The sequence below is a fragment of the Benincasa hispida genome, chromosome 12, assembly GCF_027475165.1.
Source record: "Benincasa hispida cultivar pf3 chromosome 12, pf3_genome.v1.1, whole genome shotgun sequence".
Taxonomy (NCBI): Eukaryota; Viridiplantae; Streptophyta; class Magnoliopsida; order Cucurbitales; family Cucurbitaceae; genus Benincasa; species Benincasa hispida.
This window is the reverse complement of record NC_143489.1, coordinates 46269350-46290091: the sequence shown is the minus strand read 5'-3', so window position 1 is coordinate 46290091 and position 20742 is coordinate 46269350. Positions and strand designations below refer to the sequence as shown.

The 20742-nt window shown below is 37.0% G+C and overlaps 2 protein-coding genes across 2 annotated transcripts; one reads left to right on the top strand and one right to left on the bottom strand.

The window, feature by feature from the left end:
* Positions 1 to 863: 863 nt before the first annotated feature.
* Positions 864 to 4779, top strand: LOC150032023 (uncharacterized). The gene is made up of 10 exons (XM_090308354.1): positions 864 to 964; positions 1547 to 1604; positions 2065 to 2370; positions 2443 to 2893; positions 2997 to 3016; positions 3101 to 3396; positions 3465 to 3522; positions 3625 to 3703; positions 3867 to 4161; positions 4722 to 4779. Exons 1-10 carry the CDS (start codon positions 864 to 866, stop codon positions 4777 to 4779), a joined length of 1722 nt encoding a protein of 573 aa, XP_090164480.1.
* Positions 4780 to 5188: 409 nt separating this feature from the next.
* On the bottom strand, positions 5189 to 19778 carry LOC120067902 (Regulator of Vps4 activity in the MVB pathway protein). The gene is made up of 7 exons (XM_039019524.2): positions 19319 to 19778; positions 18718 to 18850; positions 18511 to 18614; positions 8752 to 8923; positions 8516 to 8656; positions 6090 to 6481; positions 5189 to 5446 (listed from the first exon to the last, which is right to left on the bottom strand). The coding sequence occupies exons 1-6, from the start codon at positions 19366 to 19368 to the stop codon at positions 6104 to 6106; spliced, it is 978 nt and encodes a 325-aa protein (XP_038875452.2). The 5' UTR covers positions 19369 to 19778; the 3' UTR covers positions 5189 to 5446; positions 6090 to 6103.
* Between the last annotated feature and the right edge of the window lie 964 nt (positions 19779 to 20742).

Sequence of the window (20742 nt, the reverse complement as noted above, 5' to 3'; positions counted from 1 at the left end):
TATTTCATAAATTTTTACGTATAAATATTATACTTAATGCAGACAAAGTACTATTATTTATATAATCAATAATTCTAAAACATACTTTAAAAGTCATCAGTCTTATAGTAATCGAAGTGGTTGTCGAATTTAAATATTGAAAATGATTTTCGTTGCAGCTTATAGTCAGAGGTGATTGTTGAAACCTGAAGTTGGTCACCTGAAGGCGGGATTGGAGTTGGTCATCAGAGTTTGTCATCGGAGGTGTTGTCGAAGCCCCGAGTTGGTCGTTGCAGTTGCTCGCTTGAAGGTGGTTATCGAAGTTGATTATCGAAGGTGATTTTTGTCAGAGTTGTAGTCAGAAGTGGTTGTCGAAACTTAGGAAGGTGATTACCAGAGTTGGTCATTGGAGTTTGTTGTCAAAGGTGGTTATTGGAGCCTAAAATTGGTTGTCGGAGTTGGTCGCACAAAGGTGATCGTCGAAGTAGGATCACCAGAGTTATCAATAGAGGTGGTTGTTGGAGCCCCAAATTGGTCGTCGGAGTTGGTCGCTCAAAGGTGGTCGCTGAATTCGATCATTGGTGTTGTTATCGAAAGTGGTTGTCGGAGCTTAAAATTAATTCCTACAGTGTGACAGTGATAGTCGCCGACAGTGGCGATGGGTGAAGCCATTAAATATTAGAAGAGAGAGTTGGGGTGAGTTGGTAATATACCAACTTAACTCCAACAACATTTAAAATTGGTGGGCCAAACATTGAGTTGGTATATTATATCGACTCAACTCAACTCATGTTGGTGAACCATCGAAGGTGCTCATCGAAGTTAATCACCAAATATGATTTTCGTCGAATTTTCTAGTCAGGAGTGGTTATTGAAGCCTAGAAATGTGGTTACCAGAGTTGGTCGTCGGAGTTTGTTGTCGGATGTGGTTACCAAAGCCTGAAATTGATCATCAGAGTTGGTCGCGCAAAGGTGGTCGTCGAAGGTGAGTCACCAAAGTTGTCATTGGAGGTTGTTGCTGGAGCTCCGAATTGGTCGTTGGAGTTGGTCGCGCGAAGGTGGTCACCGAAATTGTCATCAGAAGTGGTTGTCGGAGCTTAGAGTTAGTTCCTGGAGTATGACAGTGATAGTTACCAATAACGGTGATGGGTGGAGCCATTAAACATTAGAAGAAGGGGGAGTTGGGTGAGTTGATAAAATATGACAACTCAAATCCACCCACATTTAAAGTTGGTAGGCCAAACATTGAGTTAGTATATTATACCGACTCAATTCAACTCACGTTGGTAACCTGAATATCCCTAGAAAATTATCAAACATCCTATTTTAATTCAAAAGATCATATTGACATGATTTTTACATCATTATTGCCACAACAGACGACAGTATATACATGATAACTATTGTTTACAATGTCATGAATGTGTTTCAACCTTTTATATATTATGTGTTTCACCAATTAACATTCTATCGTTTTAAGTGTCAAAATTGACACTTAAACTTTTCAAAGTATAGTTCATTTGAAGGCTCAAACTTCGTAAATGTTCAGAATTTATTGAAATTGCAGCTTTGTCAATGAACTAGCTGATTGGAGCACAAAAGGCTTGAATTTACATGTCCATTTGGTTTTCTTATTTTTTTTACAAAAGAAATAATAACTGGAAAATGAAAAAGATAAGAAAAATATGAAGTGGTACCCATAATTGTTGGGTTAGAAACGTATTCAAAAAATTGATAGAAGAATCACCATTACTCACCAAAGAAGTCGAATCTTTTGGACTGAGACTTTCAATGATGAAAAGGGTTTAAATATAGTCATGTATACATTAATGTCTTTTATCTTCTATTTTTTTTTTTTACATAAATTGTCTATTAGACTTTATATTTTTACTAATGTCAATGGTTTTTTACCATTAAAGCCTCGTCCACATATATATACATATTAAATAAAAACAAAAAAGAAAAGAATATCAATTAATGGTTTTAAAAACTTTTTAAAACATTCCCTTCCTGAAAAACGCTCCTCTCCTCCATTAATGTTCGTCTTCTTCATTCTCTCTCCCCATTAATGTTTCTTCCCTAAAGAAGAACCAAATCTCCCATGAACCTCGACGCAACTGCAATGATCTATTTACGGTCATAGATGCTAGGGGAACTCGCCAAACGGTGCATGACAGGGTGGCAGGGGTGACAGTAGATTTCTTTCGGGGTTATTTAGGATCTCAACCAGTGGGGTATAGGGATCTTACTGCTCGAATTGTGGATATTGTGCAATTCAACTTGTCTGAGGAGGAGGTAGAGGCGCTTGGTCGCCCAATGAATCGGGATGAGATTAAGAAGGCTTTATTCTCGATGAAGTCTAGAAAGGCTCTTGGGCCTGATGGATTTTCGGTTGATTTTTACAGAACTACTTAGAATGTGGTTGGTGATGATTTCTGTGATGTTGTGCTGAATTTTTTTTAGTCTTGTTACCTGCCTGGTGGAGTTAATTCTACTGCTATCACTCTTATCCTAAAGAGGCAGGGAGTAGAACATATGGAGGAGTTTCGTCCTATTTCTTGTTGCAATGTTGTGTATAAGTGTATCTCGAGGATCTTAGCTGAGAGATTGCGGTTGTGGTTGCCTATTTTCATCAGTGGTAACCAGTCTGTATTTGTTCTGGGTAGGTCGATTTTCGAAAACATATTATTGTGTCAGGAGCTTGTGGAGGGCTATAAGGAAGGCAGAAGGAAGCCACATTGTGTGTTGAAGGTAGACCTTCAAAAGGCGTATAATTCTATCAATTGGAATTTTCTGTTTGGTGTGTTGCTGGTTATAGATACGCCCCTTCAGTTTGTTAGTTGGGTGAGAGCTTGTGTTACTTCGTCTATGTTCTCTGTGATGGTTAATGGTTTCCTTGAGGGGGGTTTTCCTGGTAAGAAAGGGTTGAGATAGGGGGATCCATTATCTCCTTTTTTGTTTATGATGGTGATGGAGGTCTTGTCTAGGTTGTTGAATAATCCTCCTGTGTGGTTTAGGTTCCATGATCGGTGTGAGCGTGTGGGACTGACTCATTTGGTGTTTGCAGACGATTTGATGATTTTGTGTACCTGAGAGAGATTCTTTGGAGTTTGTAAGGCAGGTCCTGGCAGATTGTACAGGGTTGTCTGGGTTAGTTGCTAATGTTGGAAAGAGTTTCATGTTTGTTGTGGGTGTGGAGTCTGGGGAGTCGAAGGAACTAGCTGCGTTTATAGGTTTCTCTCTTGGTTTGCTACCTGTTAGGTACCTGGGTTTACCATTATTAGCGGGTCGATTGAGGGCTGGGGATTGTGCTCCTTTGATTCAGAGGATTACAACTTGTATTAGAAACTGGGCGTGCGGTCCCTCTCCTTTGCTGGGAGGTTACAGCTTGTTAGGTTTGTCTTACAATCCTTTCAGGTGTTTTGGTGTAGCATCTTCGTGTTGCCTGCGTGTGTAACTCATGAGGTTGATTGTCTGTTACGTAGTTATTTATGGAACGGTAGTACGGTGAGTCGGGGTGGTGCACAGGTGGCGTGGGATGAGGTGTGCTTTCCGTTGGGCGAGGGGGGTTGGGTGTGAAGCATGTGGCATCTTGGAACCAGGTTGTTATTACGAAGCTGCTCCTGCTTCTCTTAATTAAATCAGGTTCATTGTGGGTGTCGTGGGTGGAGGCTTATGTTTTGCATGGGTGGTCTTTGTGGGCTGTTCGAAGTGAGGCTGGGAGGTCTTAGTGCTTGAGGGCTATCTTGCGAAATAGAGATAGATTCAAGCATTTGGTTCATTTGATGGTTGGCGATGGTCGGTCTTATTTTTTTTTTGGTGGGATCCTTGGCTGTCGGGGGGTACGATTTTCGATTCATTTGGGTCTACGGTGGTTTATGATGCAGGTAGTAGTTTGGAGGCACGGTTGTCGAATTTCATGGATGGTGAGGGAGGTTGGAGCTGGCCTACAGTGTCTTGGGAGTTTCTTGAGATCTGGGGTCTTATTCAGGCAGTGGGGCCTAGGGTGAGAGGGGAAGATTATTGGGTGTGGGTGCCGAATGCGAGTGGTTGGTTTTCTATCGCTAGTGCATGGGAGAGTTTGCGTCCTCGCCGTCCTAGGGTGGCTTGGGCTGGTATTTTGTGGGCAGGGGGTGGTATTCCACGTCACTCCTTCTGTGCGTGGTTAGCTGTGAGGGACAGGTTGGGTACGCGGGATTGGTTGAGGAGTTGGGGTGTGTTGTCGGGGGGGGGGGGGGTACCTTCTGTGTGGGGGAGGTGTGGAGTCGCGAGATCATTTATTTTTTGAGTGTGGGTTTGGGAGAGAGGTGTGGTCTGGTGTATTGCGTCAGTTGGGCTCATCGCACTGGGTGGCGGGTTGGGATGTGGAGTTGAGTTGGTTGTATTGAGTGGGGTCGAGTAAGGGGGTGCGTAGTAAGTTATTTCGTGTTTTCTGGTGTGCTTCCATTTACTACATCTGGCAAGAACGTAATCGGCGATTGCATGGAAGTAAACCGAGGTCGGTGTCAACTCTAGTTCACCTCATGGTCTCTAAGATTCGTGCTCGTGCTTCTTCCTGGCGGGTTGATCTTCTTGGTCTTATATAGTGTGTTTATGGATATTTTTCTTGTTGTACTTCCCGTTGTTCTTTGTTTTGCTACTGTCCCTTGTTTGTGGGATTTTTCTTTCTTTTCTCTAGCTTTCTCTCTAGTGGTCTGCAGTTTGTTTTTTTGTGTTAGTTTTGTTCTGATCTTATCTTGTAGGCTTTGTTTTGGGTTTTGTCACCCTGTCTTTGCTTGTGTTTTGATGCTTTGGCCTTGATCCCGGGCTGTGGGATCCCCTTCGTTGTTGTATAATACATTCTTTCTCCTTTCTTTTAATTGAATTGTTCCTCTTCTACCATTGACGAGCAATTTAGGGTTTTCATTGTTGGTTGTTTATTCTACATAATTTATTTGGTTTGAAATATAATCTACTTGGGTTTATTCTATATATACTAGAGTTTATATGTATAAAATATAGATTTATCTGATATAAGTTAGAATACCATATATAAGAAACATGCAGCTATACATACATAGTAAAATCTAGCATATGTTAGTATACTGTATATAAGGGTAGATATAAATAGTTTAGTAGAAGTTATATATGATACTTTCAATGGGTTGTTATCCTATTTTGCAAGGAGGTATATATGAAATATATTACCTTTTATAGTTGTGAAAACTTATTGGTGCAATCTTTGAGTTATATTTATTTTCTATCATCTACTATTCACATTTTATGTACATCTTCATTTATGTTACTCATTGAAAGTATAGAATATCGAAAATATATGTTTGAGTTCTAGCGCACTTAACAAAAACTTATTTACTACAATTGTCTCTACTACATTTCATTTGTGGATTTTGAACGTCTTTTCGATTGTGCCTACATGCAACATTGTAATCGATGCAATTATCCCTTTCGTTGAAATGACCGTCATTACCTGTAAAATACAGTACATATTTAATCAGAAAATATATGCAATATACTGATTAATTTATATAGAGAATGATATTTAAATATCTAACTTCTAATAGATACCTCAATATACAAACAAAATTAAGAGGATTTTTATCTCTAACAACCTTAAATGACGATTTTCAAATTTAATGACATTTATGAAATAGATATGAGTCTAAGAGGATTTTTATTGGAAAATTCTCATTTGAGAATTTGAAGATTAAATAGACAATTACCTCAAATCTCATAAATCATGGTACCTTTTTTAAAACATTTATAAAATGAAAAACACGAACATTTACTATACAGAAGCAAAGGAAGCATGGATGCTCATATGTGAAGGAAGAACATTGCTCATATTTTAGAGCAAGCTTGGTTTTCTTCTAATGTGGCATCTACATCAAACTGCTGCACCATTAGAACTTGACCAACATCACCATACGTGAGGTTTTGTGAAATAAGAACTTCAGTATTTTACAAATATATTTTACTTGAAACTATATTAATTACATGAATTTGGTTTCCACTTGTGGATTGACTCGTCACTCTTCAAGCTTTTAAAAGACTCGACTAAGTTCAAACAGACTTTATGCACAAGTCCGGTATCAAACAAATGTATAAATTACCTTTCTTTTTGTCTTCAGCACTCCGAAGTTTGTCCTCCTTCAAACTTCATTGCTCCAAGTTTGACATTTGCTAGCTCAGCAGCTACTCGGGCTGCTGCAGTGGCACGCTCAGCTGAAGCAATGGCAGCTTTGGCTTTCTCTAATACATCTGATGGAGGTGGTCTTGTATCTAATTTAGCAGCAACTTCTGGTTTGACATCAAACTGTTTATGTCCTGCTTTGATTTCGCTTGTAATATTGCTAATTGGGCTAAATGTATGGTGGCGTTCGGGTTCTTGCTTTCCCATGGGAGACGCAGCGGGATGTGCTGCCTCATAAGGAATGGAAGGATTCGAAGAGCTGTGTTGAGGAGTTTGTGAGGCGGCTGCTCCTTGTACTACCTTGGGTCCGCCCTGCATAAAAAAGACCACAGAATAGACGACAATTGAAAACAGAATAAGTTAACTAAAACAACAAACTAACATCAGTGCTTGTAGCAATCACATAATAACTCCATGTGAGAGACAAAGATAAGCCCATAAATTTACAAGCTCAAAAGAGGGGGAGAATCTCCTTCCTTCAATTTTCATAAAAACATCCACTGTTCCTCTCTCTTAATTGGCAGGCCAATGAACTAGAAGTTCCCTGAGAGAAAATTAACAAGCTCAAACTTGAGGGAATTTATCCACAGTTCCTTTATGTCAAAAAAAATCACTTTTTACCCTTCTACTTCGCTCATCTTGTCAGTTCTAACATTCAACTTTCAGTTTTATCCATTTAAACTTCAAATCAAATAAGATGTGAATGTTACCTCATCAAAACTAAATAAATCAACTACTGACACACCAATCAATAAGGTCCCATTTGTTAATCATTTTGGCCTTGTTTAGTAACCATTTGGTTTTTTTTTTTTTTTTACTTTTTGAAAATTAAACCTATAAACACCCATTTTACATCTAAATTTCTTGCCTTGCTATCGACTTTTTACCATTGTTTTCAAAAATCAAGTCAAATTTTGAAAACTAAAAAAATTAGTTTTTTAGAACTTGTTTTTGTTTTTGGAATTTGGCTAAGAATTCAACTTCGAAAGAAGCAAACCATTATAAGAAAATGAGAGAATACACTTAATTTTCAAAAACCAAAAACAAAATGATTATCAAATTTTTTGTATTAGTTTTTAGTTTTTGAAATTTGTGCTTGTTTTCTCACAATTTTTTACTAATAGTTTTCATACTTCCCCTATAGAAACATTTGAGTTCTTATACAATTTTCGAAAACAAACACTACTTTTTGAAATCTTTTTTTAGTTTTCAAAATTTGGCATTGATTTTGAAAACACTCCTAAGATGTAGACCACGAAAGTAGAAACCAATAGATGGAAGTGATATTTATAAGCTTAATTTTCAAAAACCAATAATAAAAAACCAAATGATTACCAAATGGAGAATATATAATCTAGTATAATTTAACCATCTAAAAACTCAAGACCAAACAGTGCACCAACTATACTATAAAATATCAAAACTTAAAAACAGATTAAATAAGTTTTTTAAAAAATTGGCTCAAACTCCACATTAAAATATCAGATCATGCTAAAAGTATCCTAACATTAGCAGAAGATTTAGATCTCACTTCTCACAAAAATAGATTTGTTTAATTACAACCCATGAGTGCTAATAGCAAGCCAAAAATATCCTAGAAATGTAAACTTTTAACATGTGGGTATTAAAGTACAATTTATTCAATTGTTAGATTTTAAGATTTTAAAATAAGTTCTGATGAAATATAATTTTAGGGTTAAACTTGACAAATGAGTCAACTGTAGGCTTAAAAGTGATTCCATTTCAGTTTCATAAAAAATGAAGTTTTAATGCAAAAATGATATCATTTTCAGCAGAGGGAACAAGAATCTTAATCTGAAGTTGTAATCTAGTATAGTAAATGAGTTGGTTAGCCTGTTAGTCTTACTGAATACTGTTTCTGTATGTTGGCAATTTGTTAGGGTTCTACAGTTATTGATAGGAATAGGGGTGGAGGGCAACAGAATTTTGGTCACCAAATATGGAGGGGACCCCTGGAAAAGGAAGAGCCAAGCATTTTCATTCCTAGAATTTCATAACCATTTTCATTCAGATACAAGCATTTTCCAATTCAATTCTGTAGTTTAAATCTCGGTCCATTTCAGACTTTTGGGAACAACGGTTAGAAAATCAAGCCAAGATGTAATGAGAAGGATGGAGAAGTCTGCAGTCAGTAGAATAGCACAAAGTGTATCCAGAAGCAAGAACATAAACCATTTATAACTCCACTACAGTATTATGAATCGAATATCAACTATAGGGTTGTGCTTAAAGTGATCAACAAGGTTCTTTGTCAATGTTCAGATCAATCAACATAAAAATCAGAGAGTTTTCAGGAACAAGTAAAATCCAAGTATGCAATCATACCAGCAGGTCTTCGTGAGTTTTACTAAATTCAGATGCAGTGCTGGAAGAATCCCAGTTGAGTCCGTGTTCTTGTGCAATCTCCTTCATGACCTTGAGCTTTAGTTCTCCAGGAGGAGCACTCACGGAAAGCTTTTCAATAATCTGAAATGAAAACAAAGAAGTGAACAAATGATATCCTTTTTATTCTGAAAAAACAAGATAGTACTGCTCATGATTAAATTTGAGATGCACTCAACTGATCGATTAACGCCAGAATCAGGACGAAGCTCAGAAATAGCAAAGACAAATTCTTTCCCATATTTCACTGCAAACAAATTCTTCAGCTGAAGTAAATCTGGAAGATCAGAACATCTAGGAGCAGCAAATATTATGCTTGCAATAGCCTCTCGCAGTTCAACTGGACATTCTCTGTTATGGTAAATTTAGTAGTTAACTACGGACAGATAAAAAGCACAAAGTAAGAAAATCGTAGGTGTTTACTCTACCATGTACAACTTGACAGAAAGAAAGAAAAAAAATCACTTTCTTAGGAACTTTAACCTTCCACATACAGGAGAAAACTGTCATGCCCCATCCCAAACTACCCTAAGCCTAGGATGAGATGTGACAACAATAGACTTTGTATCGAGTACAGAATCTACTGACAAACTACATGATATGTAATGTCTCAAAAGCTAAGGTCCCTGAATGGGTAAAGGGTAACAAAGGATGAAAAACGAACGAGAAAAAAAAAAACCCTTAGAAGAATTAGGGTCTCAAATGCCCAAATCACTTCTACCTAGAACAGAATTAGGAGAAAGAATTCCCAGCACCTCCAAAGACACACAATAATTCAAAGGACAACAAAGATCCAAATCGATAGAGGGAGACAACTCAGGAGACAAAAATAGAGGCAACTGAATGCAACCTCTTCTTAGAGAAATTATGAAGATGTGAAATTAACCACAAGGCTTGACTCCCACTAACCAATCCTCCCAAAAATAGGTATCAAAACCTCCGCATCAGAACATTTGACCCACCACTTGGAAAACCCAAGGCAATAGTAGTCCAGAGATTTTTATTAGAACCTTTCAACCCACCACCTTGGGCCCATTCAAAAGAGTGCACCCCCATACCAACTCACGGTGTTTCTATACCCCAGCGCATGAGATTCCTTAGAGAATCGCCACAACTATTTAGTCAACAGAGCCATTTTTGTAATCTTAGATTCTTAGGTTGTCAATGCCAAACCTCTAGCCTCCACTGGTTTCAACACAACCTCCCACCTATCAAGATTGAGATCCACCACCCTCCTCAATTCCTTTCCATAATAAATTCCTCATAGATTATTACAGATAGATGTTGGGATTCTAGACATGGAAAGGAAATAAATGGGGATCCCACTCAACACCAGTTGGACCAAAGTGAGCCTCCCTCCCTTAGAAGAAGAAGGAAAAAGTAAAAGATAAAACAGAGAGAGAGAAGAAAAACCTTTTCCAAAATGAGAGCCTTTTATGGAGACAAGTGATTGCCTCCAAAGAAACTTTGTGGAGACAAAACAAGTGATTGCCTCTAAATATAAGTGGATTGAGAATTAATTATGGCCTTCTGTGGAAGGCTCTCAATCATTTCAAGGCCCCTGGTTTCAAATTATGAAGAATATTCTCCTATTTGAGTGGTACAAAGTTAAAATGGATCATGGGCATAAAACCCGTTTTTGGAAGGACAAATGGCTTAGCAATTAATTCAACCCTCTATCTTGATTTTACTCAGTTATTCAGAATTGTAGTTGTCAGTAACTCAATAGTTCTCTTTGTGTGTGAGATTGGGAGCTCTTTTGAATAAGCTTCAAGCCTTCACGTTGAATAACAGGGATGACATGAAGTTGTGAACATTGGAATCGGGTGGTTCTTTTTCAGTTGTGTCATTTTCTCCCAAGCTCATTGTGAAACAAGCAGCTTTGGAAAAATGAAAATCTTATCTTCTATGGGAAGCTCTATGCCCTAAGAAGGTTAAGGTCTTCCTATGGATCTTTTCTATGGAGAGAGACTGAATACTTGCTATAGAAAAAAGTGAGTTCAAGTAGACGAGAAAAAGGTATGCTCTCTCGTCTCGCCTCTCTCCCCTTCACCACTAACGTCAGCCATCTCTCCTGACCTCTCTACCCATTCCGGTCACTTCCTTCTTCATCTTTCCGCCATTCTCCATTCTTCTCCTCTTCAGACTTCATTCTACTTACTATGGAGATCAATAGTTGCAACATCGACACTCATCATTTTTGCGTCTGGCATGAAGATTTTGGCTTTTCTGTGGAAGACTTGAAAAGAAATCAGAAAGCTACCCTCACTTAACAAGCGATGCAATGGTTAGAAGGGGGTTTACATGATCTTTCAAGAGATCAACTTCATGTTTTCTTCTCTAAAAAGACTAAAGTGGAGCAAGGAGTCATGCATCTTGCAAAATTTTGCTCTAAGGTAGGGTGGTCCGTGGAAGTAGCGTTTTGGCCTTCTTCAGGAGGAAGAAAAAATATTCACATTCCAGCCAGTTTGAATAAACAAGGTTGGCAGTCCTTTGGTACAATGATTAGTGAATGTTTGAAGCTTCAGAGTAACCAATTCCAAGCCGACATCAACTTTGAAGATAGAGACTATACAATGCAGGACAAGTCTTTCTCAAGATCTTAAGCTGAAGTAGTTAAATCAAAGGAAGACACCAAAATTCAGACAAAGCTTGAAATTTCTAAGGTAAAACAGTCCTATTCCTTTTGGATCAAGAAGGGAAATATTAGATTTAAACTTCAGTTCATTGTTAGTGACAAGATTAATGGAGTTTTATTCTTTGGCCTGCTATTAAGAATTTAAGACTACTCTTGAAGATTTTTTCCAAGCATCTATCTCGATTAATCCATTTTTTGTTCATAAAGCCTTGATTAAGAATAACAGGGAGACCAATCCTGAGCTATTAGATGGTAAATGGAGTGAATATGGAAGATTACACCTGAAGATTGAACATTGGTCAAAATAGCAACATTCTCTTCCAAGTTTTATCAAATGTTATGGAGGTTGAATTTCTATTAAGAATCTACCCCTACTTTTTTGGAAGAACTATGTTTTCTAAGCTATCGGCCATCAATTGGGAGGTTTCGTGAAAATCTCATCGCAAACTCTGAATTGTTTAGAGTGTTCTTCAGCAGTCATTAAGATTGAAAAGAATGTATGTGGATTCATTCCAGCTTATTTAACCATTGAAGATTCACTCCTTGGGGAAATTTTCTATCCATTTTGAAAGCAAAGACCCTTTGATTTCCCAAAGTAGCTACCTCCCCAATAAAAGAAGTTTTATGGGAGAAAATTTTTCAAATGCTTTGGATATAATACACATTAAAGAGGCTATGACAGATGAAGGGTTTTCGGTGGATACTTTGGGAGAAATGATTGATGTTTTGAAGGAAATTTCGAAGGTAATTTTACCTTGGAAAGAGAAAAAGAAAGCTCGGGCAACGAAAAGCTTAAAGAGCTGGCACCTACATTATTAAAGCAGCCTCAATAACCAGAATTAATCTTTGAAACAATGCCAACATTTTTAAATCCTATCATAAATCAAAATTATAATTTCCAAGGGGAAAGCTCAAGAGTCATGGAGCTGCAAAAGGATAATTCCAGTGACATGGCTTTTAAAAAGTATCCCATCACTCCTCAACCTACTCAATCTCCTTCCCCTGTTGGTGTATTTCAGCATTCTCACTCAGAAGAGGAAGATGTTAGGATACCACTTAACAAGATTAAGATCTAAATATATTAAAATAAAAAGATGAAGAAATACAAGATAAACCAAGTTCAAAGCACTTGAAACCTTCCTCTAGAGTATTCTAACTCAAGCCCTAAACCACTCCAACTCTTGCCTACCATCATTCACTCACCCTCCTATTTATAGCAAGATGCTTTAACTAAACTTCCTATCTAATTACCCTTAAATCCCTTACTAATACCATCTTGATATATTCTTATCTAGGTACCTTACATATTCTTGTTTGGATATTGGTGTTTGGTAATCTCAACTGCTCGGCCACATTGCAACAAAAACTTGGGCACATTATCTTTCTCCTACTAACTGCCCCTTAAGTATGGCAAATGGTGAGGACTTACAACATTTCCTCTTTGATTGTTCTTTCTCTAGCTTCTGTTGGCAGAAATTATTTGCATTCTTTAATCTACATTGGGTTTTCGGCAACTCAGTTTGGGAAAACATAGTTCAAATCTTCCTCTTTTGTCTCCTAAAGCCCAATTGTTGTGGTCAAATGCTATCAAAGCCTTGCTTTCAAAAATATGGTTTGAATGAAATCAGAGGGTTTTTAATGACAAACCTACATATTGGTTAGATTGTTCTGTTTCGGCTCGTCTCTTAGCCTCAACATGGAGTTTCCAATCCAAAGCCTATGATGATTACTCCATTCAGGATATATGTTTAAGTTGGAATGCTTTCATTTTTGCGAATTAATTATGTACTTTATTATTTATGTCATTATGTCGTTATGTCGTTTTGTATTTTACCTTTATAAGTTCTATCTTGTATTGAGATATGATGAAGGTGCTATGGATGTATTAACCCAATTAAGATATCTGAGTGCACCTGCTAATCCCCTCAGCTCCTATTTTTCTATGCTTATGCTCATTATAATTCGAACACTAGTTGCTTTTCATTTCATCAGTGAAAAGTGTTGTTTCCATTTCAAAAACGAAAAAATAATAATACTTTCTATGGAATCCAAACAATTCTTCGAAACTATGCCCTTTCCCACAATTGGTGTATTCTTTGTAGAAGAAATGAAGAATCTTTGACGTATCTGTTCTTCTCTTGCCCCTTTTGCGGTGCTTGCTAGGAAAGGTTGTTTAATTTGTTCAATTTGAGTTGATGTTGGCCCAATAAAGCATCAGAGGCCCTTTTTCAGCTTATTAACAGCCTTTAGCATACGACTCAGGTAAATATCCTTTGGTCCAACAGTATTTATACCCTTCTTTGGAGACTTTAATTGGAAAGAAATGTGAGAATTTTTCGTGGTCAATAAACTAAAAGGGATACTTTTTGGGATTTAGTCACACTTTTTGCTTCTACTTGGTTCTTTACTTCAAAATATTTTGTAATTATTGCCTAACTCAGAGCTTCTTTTTTGTAACCGTCAATGTGGCGGGAAATCTCATCTCCCCATCCTTCTTTGATTAAAGAATGTGTTGTTTCTTACCCCCCCCAAATAAATAAATAAATAAATAATGACAGCCTCCTTTGGACTTTTTACACTGCAGGGTTTCAAAATGACACAATTCTAGGATTGCCTCCTATGGGAAGCCCCAAATATGAACAAGGGATCTGGCTAACCTCACAACCCACCGGAAAAGCCCAAGAGGTAACTTTACAGGGATCATAATTTAAACCAGTAATCATACTTTTCCATTTATTTATCTTTACGCCGAAGATAGCTTCAAAGAAAGACAAGAAACCATTAAGATCAACAAACGAGCTCTCCTTACTTCACAAAAATGGAGTATCATAAGCAAATTGGAGATGCAACAAATGAATACTCTCATTTGTCACTCTAAAGCCCTCAACTAAACCCTTATCAACACCCGTTGACACCATCCTACTCATTACATCCACTACTATGCTAAACAAAAACAGTGAGAGTGGATCTCCTTGTCTTAGGCCTTAGACACAAGAATCTTACCACGGCCTCCCATGGATGAAAATGGAAGAGTTAGGCAATCTTAAACAATTCCAAATCCAAGCACTCCACTAATAACCAAAACCCATTTTTTTTCAGAGAACCTTATCTAAAAAGTCTCAATCACATAATCACATAATCATAGGTTTTCTCAAAATCAATGTTCAAGAGCACTACTTTCTCTCTTCCCATAATTCCTCCATCACCTCAATCGCATTCAACACTCATCCAAGATTTTCCTACCAGCAATAAAGGCTCTCTTGGAGCTGGAATAGTATCATGGAGAGCCTTCTTGAGCCTATCGAACAATGTTTTAGCAATTATCTTCTACATACTAGTCCAAGGCTTATGGTCTGGATTTAATTTGTTGGCCCTTTTTTTGGAATCAGGCACACATAATTCTAGTTCATAGCACAATTAATGATTCCCCTCCCATGAAACTCAAATTGCCAAAATATCCTCCTTTAGTTCCTCTTAATTGTCTAGTGATAACGGGCAGAAATGCACGTTATCATAGTGCTAAGTTCTTAAACAATGCTGGCTTGCATTGATAAAACATGTTAAATTGCGTCCAAAAAGCATCAAATTCATAATATTGTGGTCGCATGCGTTCATCGCATAGGAACAGTTGATTTTGTAGTTTTATGCAGAATATGCGTTGACGCAAGGCGGAAATTGCGATCATAGGAAATCATTGGTCGAGCGCAGCATTACCGCAAGCCTTTGCGGTGATTGTGTTCGCAAACATCTGCTCAAGAAGGATTGCCGCAACTTGGTCGGTGCAACATGGTGGGCGCATCTGAGTAAAAGGCATAATTAACCATAATGGGACAGAAAGCTGATGACAGTCGAATCCGAATTAAGTTGACAGCCGCTAACGATAACAAGTACATTCAGCTTTTCGGTGATAAATATTCGGCGCATCAGTCAGGGAATTAAAGCCGTCCCATCTGTTCAATCATGAGAGAGAAGCCGCCTTTCACCCTGGAAGTTCTATAAATACCAAAGGCATCCTTCAGAAATGGGGTTCACCTATTCACGAATTTAAGAGCTCAGCTCGTCTTTGTCCATAATTTTCCTTATTATTTTAAGGTGGAGCAAGAGAAGAGTAGAGACGCCGGAGATCGTTCAGGGCAACTCGAGAGAGAACCCTGAGGCGTAGAAGCAGAGAGCGGGACGACTCTCGGGAGAGCGAGATTATCTTCTGAGCACGAGTAGAAAGACAGTGTAAAAGTCTAGGAAGCAAGAGATTGCTACCAGGCTCTTTATTCTATTCTTGCATTGTTGTTTTGTACTTCATCTTCATATTTATACAATGGAAGTTTTTATTCTACATCTGTTTCACTCTCTTAGTAAGCATGAGTAGCTAAAATAGTCGAATAGGTTAAGAAGAACTAAGCTAACATGACCTAGGAAGTTCACTGCTTGCGATTATCTTGTGTTATGCTGTGCCAAATATCCCTTTAGAGCTACTCGAGAGAGAGTCTAAAGAAAGAACCTAAGACTCGAGAGAGCTAGGTTAGAATCTGGACTCGAGAGAGCAAGATTAGAACTACATAAACAAGAGATAGGGACTTAGAGATAAGCTTTGTTTGCCAATCTGCATCGCATGCATCCTAGAGATAGGAATGATATTATATGGTCGCCTTATTTGTGTGTGTGTCATGTTGTCATCGCATAAATAAGAATAGAGGCTTATGTGTAAGTCCTATAGACTTATTGCATATATCGCATGTATTCTAGCCTTAGAAGCCGTAGCATTCGCACCGAGAGGTGGTTTACTGTTGTATGTATGTTGCCTGATCGCATAGCATGAATGCATCCTAGGAAGTGTTAGCCAAAACTTTTCTCAACCTGTTCACCGCATACTCATCGTATCTTCTGTTTATCAACTCTTTTCGAACTCCGCCGCATTTTTTTATTTTCATTACCGCAAACAACAACCTCAACAACTATTGATTTATTTGGTTACCGCAAAATTTTCCTAAAAATTACCACCGCAAACTGTTTTTCCAAGTCCGTGAGTTCGACCCTGGACGTATCAGGAACTCAATGGGGTTTACACTTGGATTCCATTGAGAAAACTTGAGTGCTCAACACATTTTCATCATCGCATATCATCCATAATTCCACATCATAAAATAACGCATCATCTAGCTACTATATAGTCATCATGATAACCAAAGGAACTTGTTCATGTCAAAATTGAAAACCACACTGCGAATTTCGTGGAGAGTAAAATGAGCTTCAAACTCCTTTCTTTCAATGTTGGAAATAGCTTCCAATCAAACCCATCCACAAATGGTATGGAAAAGGGCATGGTAATTTAGAGATTCTAGAAAAAAGAAATCATCTCCTCCTCAATCTCACTTTCATGCTTTACCACATTTCCATCATCCTTAAATAGACAATTAAGCTCTTCGTCCTTCTACCTCAAGCAATCTTCTAAAACAAAGTCATGTCCACGTCTCCTTCCGTAACCCACTTAACCTAAGTCTTCTAATGCCACATTATATCCTCCCTTGGACCCAACTTTCTAGATTGAGCTTAAGATCAACCTTGGTCCGTGTTAGAATCGAAAAAGAAATGAAGACTGCACAAGAGATTAGCCTGACCATTTTTTTGAAAGATGTGACAAGGTGTTAAGAACCAATGTAGTATGGGCTACTTTTGTCCCACATCATTTAGAATGGGATGACCAATGTGGTACTTTAGTGGCTTGGCTCTCCCATCTCAATAGCTGGTTTTTGGGGTGTGGTTCTCTAAGGTGCTTAAGTACCTAACAAAGGTATCAGAACTGATTGTTGACATTCCCGAGAGGAGCACTGGCGGAGGGTTCTGACCGGGTGTTTCCAAGTGAAGTACCATCAATCTAGTCTTGGGATGTCGGCTTTCCGAGGATGGGATATTGTTAGGAACCAAGGTAATATGGGTTACCTTTGTCCCACATCGGTTAGAATGGGATGACCAATGTGATAGTTAAGTGGCTTGGCTCCCCCACCTCAAAGCTGGCTTTTCGGATATGTTCTCTAAGGTCAAGTACCTAACACAAGGCTACCCAGTACTAAAGCAAATAACAAAAATCACACACGCATTACGAACCAAGAAGATGAACAGAAAAGTTAACATTGAAATGCTAATCTTAAAATCTATGCTAGAGACTACAAAGCTCCTTTAAATCTTGCATCCGCCATTGGCAGGCATTTAAACATAAATATACTCTTGTCCCTTCGGGGTCATTGATAAAATTGGAACGATACAAAAATATAAATGCACTATCTATTGTAACTGGAATTCGGTTACATCTGTCAGAATAGAAAGGGAAGAAAAGATAATTTAATATGTACATCAATTACTATCCAAGAGAACTCACAAATACATACCACCATTGAAAGTTATGTAGACACGACACTAATCACTAGGTTTTTTTATTGACAGATAATTGTACCCAGTTTCTCTTCTTGTAGCTTAGGATAGTGTTAGTGAAATAACTTTGCAAATAACAACTTTTTCAAGACACAAGCATTGAAGAAGCATTATGGATTTCATACAATTGTATGATTACAAAAAGTTGGTAAAATAAAAAGTGTATAACTGATGTGATGACTACGAACTGAGATTTGAGAATATGGATGGGATAATGAATATATGATCCCATATTCCACAACATAATTTCAGCCCAAAGATACACCACAAAATGTAGAGGGCACATCAATTGACATTCGGGTTCAACAGAAACAAAGATGGCTATGGCTAGGAATGCAAGTAAGCTCCATAACCGCATATTCATTGAGTTCAACAATTGCAAGGGTGGAATATCAAACCATCAACCTTAGAGATGGTAATTGGCAAATAGCTCAAAATGGCAACAAGCACATATTAGTTAGAAGTTAATTTCATGGTTAATTAACTTCTAATGGGATAGAAAAACAGATAATTGATGCATATGAACCAATCAACCAAGAGCTTCCATGACTGATTTAAGGATCTAAATTCCAAACATAAATAACCCATCAGACATGCATTGCATCAAGGGTTGAAAAGTAGGATCCTAGAAATCTTGAGTTTCCAGTTCATCGGAACCGACTCCGAAAGGATTTATAGCTTGTTGACTAGTTCAGTTGGCTAAAATTCAGTAACTCCCAGGTAGTAAGTTCAAACCTCATAATCGGTATGTGTTGAATGTGGATTGCAGTGGTGGTGTTGTGTGTTTGATTTGAGTTCGCTAGAGCCAACATATCAACAGAAACTCGAAGAAGCCATGATGTTTAACAGAAGAACTTTGGTAGCTATAGCTTACCTCTGGCTTTCAATGATCGGGACACGAGCAAGAACAAATTCACAAAACAACTCTAGAATTTCATATGCAGCCCATACGTTTTGTTCCCGTATTACATGCTCCACCTGCCCAAACAGATAACACGTATTATTTACTAGATAGTAAAAAAAAAAAAAACATTTGAACTGATAGACATTAATGTATTGACACCAAAATTTGAAAGGGTACCCGAATTCGAGCTATTGGTTCCTGCCCTGTCTGCAAGAATTGTGCGATCTCCTTGCGCATATGCTTCAGTTGCAGATCCCTCTTATTCTGCAGCAACTTGATCCGCGAGATTGCCAAGCTCAAGCAAGTTTTGCTACAAAAACACCCAATTTATATGACACTTATCACTCCCAGAAAAATGCAAGGGATGCTATCAGCTTACCAGTACATAAATATTGTCCAAAAGACGCAAACAAGTTGTGTGATTAGAGATTTCGACATAAAATTTTGTTAAATCAGAATAACCCAGTCTAATTAAAAGATGATAACGGAAAAAGGCCATAAATCAAAATTCAATTGCCGAAATTGTAGAAAAACTAGAAAATAGTTCTATATATTAATTTGTCAAAGTTTGAGCGAACAAAGATTAGTACTGATCACAAGCCAAATTCGGTTTGTGCGTAAAGTTAACGAAACAAAAAGAGATCCTACGAACAACAAATCCAATAGAAAGATAACAATTCCAGAAGAATTCAAAGTAGTGCTGAGGATCGAACCCAAAATTCAACAATAGTCAATGAAATAGTGAGAGGGTTTAGAGTTAGAAGAATCGGAAGCTGACCATTTTCCGGCAAAGACACCTCTGTTAAAGAGTTGATTGAGGAGTGACATTGAAGCTTAAACGAAGAAGATGAAATTCAGATGTGTCTACTGTGTTTTCTCTTTTTCCCTTTTTATGTTCTTAACACTAAAGTCGGAACAGTCTCTCTTGGAAGAATTATTTGAATGGTATGAGCCTTCGGCTCGCCGAGCGGCGGTTTTGCCGAGCCTATTTGTCATTATGACTATCGATTGTGAGAAAGTTCGTCCTTTTCCTTTCTAATCAATCCATTGCAGTAAAATATTTATGGTTTAATATATATTTTTTAAAACAATAGTGCTTTAAATTTTGCTCATAAATAATTGTAAAACTCTATGTAGACAAAGATATTGCGATTGTCTATATTAATATTTTCAAACAATTAAAGAAAAGCCATAAAGAAAGAGATGACATAGAGATGGGAAGAGAAACCCTTTGCTTTATATTTAGAGAATGAGATACAGGCCATATATAACCAGGCCTAGGAAGAAAATTCTTGTAATTCTATACTCACGGTTAGTACTAAAAAAGAGCTAATATTATATTTAGAGATATCCATAGGACGGAAACGGGAATCCCTCTCCGTCCTATCTCTAATCCTACGAATTTTCTCGCACACAACGCGGCGGAAATTTCGCGAGGATCGGATTCTGCATAAGAAAATTTTCTCCGCCGTCATTTTTCTCTAACAATTTTTTCATTTCAATTAAATATATATTTTTTTAACAATTTCTTAAACATGTCCAATACAACTTTCATTTAAATAAAATATTATCAATTTTGGTAATAAAAATAATAATACACATTTAATTTAAAAAGATATAATTAAAATACTAAATTCTCATAGTTTTTATGAATCAAAATTTAACAATTAGAACATCATATCTTAAATATTAGGACATCTAAATAATTAAAGTAATAAAGTCTTGAACTTAAGTAACTAAAACTCCATAATTATCCTAACAAATTCTACTAGCTTGTAAAATCATTAAACCTTAGAGTAGCTTGTTGAGATAATTTAAAATGTTCAAATTCAATTTTAGGGTTTGAATTGTTATATTCGATATAATTAACGTTTAATTAATAAATTAAACAATTTTAGAGAGATGAAAATATTTAAATATGATTTAAATATTAAATACATGAATAATGATTCATGTTTTGAATTAGATGTTTTAATATTTGATATTAAATTAATTAATTAATCAGATTATTTAATTAATCAATAATTTATTTATTTAAAATTTGAATTCATGAAATTCAAAATATAAAATTAATTTAATTATAAATAAATTAATTAAATTAATTTCCTTTTAACTTAAATTTAATTTAGTTAAATGTAAAATTGGAAATTGGATAGTGGAATATCCCACCTAATCTATTTGCTTTAACACCTAGCCAAGTGA

Coding starts and splice junctions, on each gene's coding strand:
- LOC150032023 (XM_090308354.1), top strand. CDS start 864: ATGTGGTTACCAGAGTTGGTCGTCGGAGTTTGTTGTCGGATGTGGTTA. Junction 2,371..2,442: donor TTGGGCCTGATGGATTTTCG/GTTGATTTTTAC, acceptor AATTTTTTTTAG/TCTTGTTACCTGCCTGGTGG. Junction 3,397..3,464: donor TTGTCTTACAATCCTTTCAG/GTGTTTTGGTGT, acceptor TCTGTTACGTAG/TTATTTATGGAACGGTAGTA.
- LOC120067902 (XM_039019524.2), bottom strand. CDS start 19,368: ATGTCACTCCTCAATCAACTCTTTAACAGAGGTGTCTTTGCCGGAAAA. Junction 18,851..19,318: donor GGTGTCTTTGCCGGAAAATG/GTCAGCTTCCGA, acceptor GTGTTTTTGTAG/CAAAACTTGCTTGAGCTTGG. Junction 6,482..8,515: donor AAACTCACGAAGACCTGCTG/GTATGATTGCAT, acceptor TTTTTTATGCAG/GGCGGACCCAAGGTAGTACA.